Genomic DNA, 3,854 nt, shown 5'->3' with positions numbered 1-3,854 from the left:
GTAGAGAAAAGAGAGAGGGAGTGAGGAAGAATGGAGAAGGGGGGGTGAGGTGAATTTGTGGGAAATATTCTCAACATTACATCCAATCGCTGGCCCTCGATCATCTCCAAGAATTGAACCACCATCCATGCCAACGATAAATTGGCTAAATCCGAAACTGGCACTCAGAACAGTTTTTCCGGTTTCAATTACAGCACAATGGCTTCAACCACGAACCACATGTCTGACAAAACACTACAAATTAAATAATATATTGCACCTCATAAAATAATGTTTCCATGAGGTTTTGCCCTTGTGCGCTTGCGTCTAGGGCGCGGTCACTCCATTGGCACATTAAAGGTGCGCGGGGATAAAGAGGCGTGACAAGTGGCTCAGCTGGGAGGTCCTGGAACGCACATGTTCTCTCCGGGCGTGGTCGTGGCGGGGTTTAGGAACCATATGCGATTCCGGTTGGCTCCTGGACATGACAGACGTGGGTCGGGCGTGTCTGAAGTGTGAAAGTGGGCATGTTATCAGCGTTCAAAGGAAGAGGCTAGTTTTCCATTCCATCCATTCATAGCGCAACCGCTCATAGCGTGCATAGGCGAGATAGGGATCAGCGAGAGAGAGAGACAGAGAGAGGGTTGGATTAGGGCACTGACAGCCACCTCAGTCAAACAGTTGAGAGACACACGGTCACAACCTGCTGAGGGGGCAAAACTAACGGGACCGGAAAGTCTAAATCCAATCCAGATCACCTCTTAACCGGTTAGGGAGAGGGGACCACAGACCACCTCGAGACCCCGCACTGATTGAAAAGAGGGCAGAGTTGGAGAGTAAAACAATCAGTTTAGAAAAATAATTCAAATTGATCTATCCAGCCACCCTGTACTCTGAACCATGGAGCGCCAAATCCCTGACTTCGCTGGTACCTGGAAGATGAAGAGCTCAGAGAACTTCGAGGAGCTTCTCAAAGCGCTGGGTGAGTGATGGTAATGATGGTGGTGATGGTAATGATGGTGGTGATGGTAATGATGGTGGTGGTGGTGATGATGATGGTGATGGTAATGATGGTGGTGGTGGTGATGATGATGATGGCGATGAAGGGGATGGTGGTAAATATTTGTGGTACATATATCCCTAACTTTATTCTAGCCTATTATTCTAGCAGTTATTTAATTATTACTGATTGAATATAGCTATCTGAACACACTAATACATTGGTCAGATACGTCTCTCTCTCTCTCTCTCTCAATTCAATTCAATTCAATTCAAGGGCTTTATTGGCATGGGAAACATGTGTTAACATTGCCAAAGCAAGTGAGGTAGACAACATACAAAGTGAATATAGAAAGTGAAAAACAACAAAAATTAACAGTAAACATTACACATACAGAAGTTTCAAAACAGTAAAGACATTACAAATGTCATATTATCTCTCTCTCTCTCTCTCACACACACACACACACACACACAATGGTTCATGCATGCACTTATTAATCAGACATGTGGTGCACTCTGTGCGTCGCGTGAGTGGGGGGTCTTTGTAATTCTGGCGATGCTTGCCCCCCCCCCGCCCCCAGCCAGCTTCATCCTTCTCTCCCCCTCCCCTCACTGCCCCGCTCCCCCAGCCAGCCTCCCCTCCCCCTCCCCTTACTCCGCCAGACAATGGAGACAAACGGCGGCACCTCTGTCCGTGTCACCGCGCGGAGAAAAAAAACATCACATCGTGCAAGTGTGTGTGTGGGATCGGAAGAAACAGACGCTTCAGAGAGAAGACGTGACAGTGCAGGCCATTTGGAATATTATCAGCCTGCATGCCGAAACTAAGAGCTGTTTCACTGTCATTTCATTCTCAATCTTAAAGGCCTCGCTCCACACCTGCAGCAGTTTGCATGGAATAAAAAGACAACGCCTGTTCATTTATCTGGCAGGGTGTGTGAGTGTGTCTGTCAGTGGTTGCCAATTTTATTATTTTTACTAAAATACAAGGGCATACCAGGAATACATGTATATCAACACATAAGCACATATGGGAGGGAGGATCGAGAGAGAAGCCTGTGTTCATGCACAAAAGTGCAATATGTGTCTGTGTTATGAACTAGTTCTAAATGCCACCATTGTTCCTGCCGGAATAACCGGAGTCAGTGGAATCACCAGCCAGGCGCGCGCATTCCAATTTCCTGGTTTGACTGAGGCACCAATTAGCATAAATCTGCTCTCTGTCTTTACCCATCATTACCCACGCGAGGGGTGTGTGTGAGGGGTAGCGTGCTGAGAGATAGAGAAGGGGGTGAGGTGGGGGCCAGAGGATAGAAAGGAAAAAGGGTCAAACAAAAGAAGAAAGAAAATATGATGAAATAAAACTGACAGAGAGATAGGCCAGGGAGATGGGGTGTGTGTGTGTGTGTGTGTGTGTGTGTGTGTGTGTGTGTGTGTGTGTGTGTGTGTGTGTGTGTGTGTGTGTGTGTGTGTGTGAGAGTGTGAAGGGAGGAGAAGGGGAGCTGTACCCATAAAAGGGAGGGACTGTATGTGAGGAAAGTAACTCAGACAGACAGACAGAGAGGAGAGGATACACACACACACACACACACATAAACACACACACACACACACACAGGACATTCACAGACGCAGACGTGCACACAGACCTACTGGCATGGTGAGGAGCAGAAATATTTGGCCAGACTCTCTAGAGAGAACAGAGGCAACTCTATCTGCACACACTTGGATGCTAAAACACACACACACACACACACATGGTAGTTCTCTAATGTACCTAGGTATTGGTGTGACTGACAGTGAGGAATGATCCCATGATCCTTTGGGGTTCATTAGAGGCTAGAGCGCGGCTGGATGCAACCTGTCACCAGTCCTCCCTCATCCCTCCTCCCCCTCCTCCTCTGTCTACCCCGTTTCAAATACTTCCTATGGCCTCTGCTCTTTGACCTTTAACCCTGACCGTCTATGTGAGTGTGTGTGAATGGTATGGGTATGTGAGTAGTGTGTGTGTAGTGTGGGTGTGTGAGTGGGGTGTGGGTCTGTGAGTAATGTGTGTGTGGTGTGGGTGTGCGAGTAGTGTGTGGGTGTGTGAATAGTGTGTGGGGTGTGGGTGTGTGAATAGTGTGTGTGTGTGAGTAGTGTGTGGGGTGTGGGTGTGTGAATAGTGTGTGTGTGTGTGTGTGTGAGTAGTGTGTGGGGTGTGGGTGTGTGAGGGGTGTGGGTGTGTGAATAGTGTGTGTGTGGTGTGGGTGTGTGAGTAGTGTGTGGGTGTGTGAATAGTGTGTGTGGGGTGTTGGTGTGTGAGTAGTGTGTGTGGGTGTGTGAATAGTGTGTATGGGGTGTGGGTGTGTGAGTAGTGTGTGGGTGTGTGAGTAGTGTGTGTGGGGTGTGTGTGTGTGAGTAGTGTGTGGGTGGTGTGGGTGTGTGAATAATGTGTGTAGTGTGTGGGGTGTGTGTCAGTAGTGTGTGGGGTGTGAGTAGTGTGTGGGGTGTGGGTTTGTGAATAGTGTGCGGGGTGTGTGTGTGTGAGTAGTGTGTGTGATGTGAGTGTGTGAACAGTGTGTGTGGGGTGTGGGTGTGTGAGTAGTGTGTGTGGGGTGTGTGTGTGAGTAGTGTATGGGGTGTGGGTGTGTGAGTAGTGCGTGTGTGTGAGTAGTGTGTGAGTAGTGTGTCGGGTGTAGGTGTGTGAGTAGTGTATGCAGTGTGGGTGTGTGAGTAGTGTGTCAGTAGTGTGTGAGTAGTGTGTGGGGTGTGTGTGGGTAGTGTATGGGGTGTGGGTGTGTGAGTAGTGCGTGTGTGTGAGTAGTGTGTGAGTAGTGTGTGGGGTGTGGGTGTGTGAGTAGTGTGTGTGGGGTGTGTGAGAGAGTAGTGTG

The 3,854-nt window shown here is 48.7% G+C and overlaps 1 protein-coding gene across 1 annotated transcript in view; it reads left to right on the top strand.

Moving 5' to 3' along the window:
• Positions 1-527: 527 nt before the first annotated feature.
• Positions 528-3,854, top strand: part of LOC112240966 (cellular retinoic acid-binding protein 2-like) — a 12,244-nt gene continuing 8,917 nt past the window's right edge. Inside the window, exon 1 of the mRNA XM_042307814.1 lies at positions 528-961. Within this exon, the coding sequence (XP_042163748.1) occupies positions 880-961 (82 nt within the window). The 5' untranslated portion in view covers positions 528-879. The remainder of the gene's footprint in view (positions 962-3,854) is intronic.

The sequence above is a fragment of the Oncorhynchus tshawytscha genome, linkage group LG03, assembly GCF_018296145.1.
Source record: "Oncorhynchus tshawytscha isolate Ot180627B linkage group LG03, Otsh_v2.0, whole genome shotgun sequence".
Lineage (NCBI taxonomy): Eukaryota > Metazoa > Chordata > Actinopteri > Salmoniformes > Salmonidae > Oncorhynchus > Oncorhynchus tshawytscha.
Note: the sequence above shows the minus strand (reverse complement) of the source record. Positions and strands in the feature narration are given on the sequence as shown.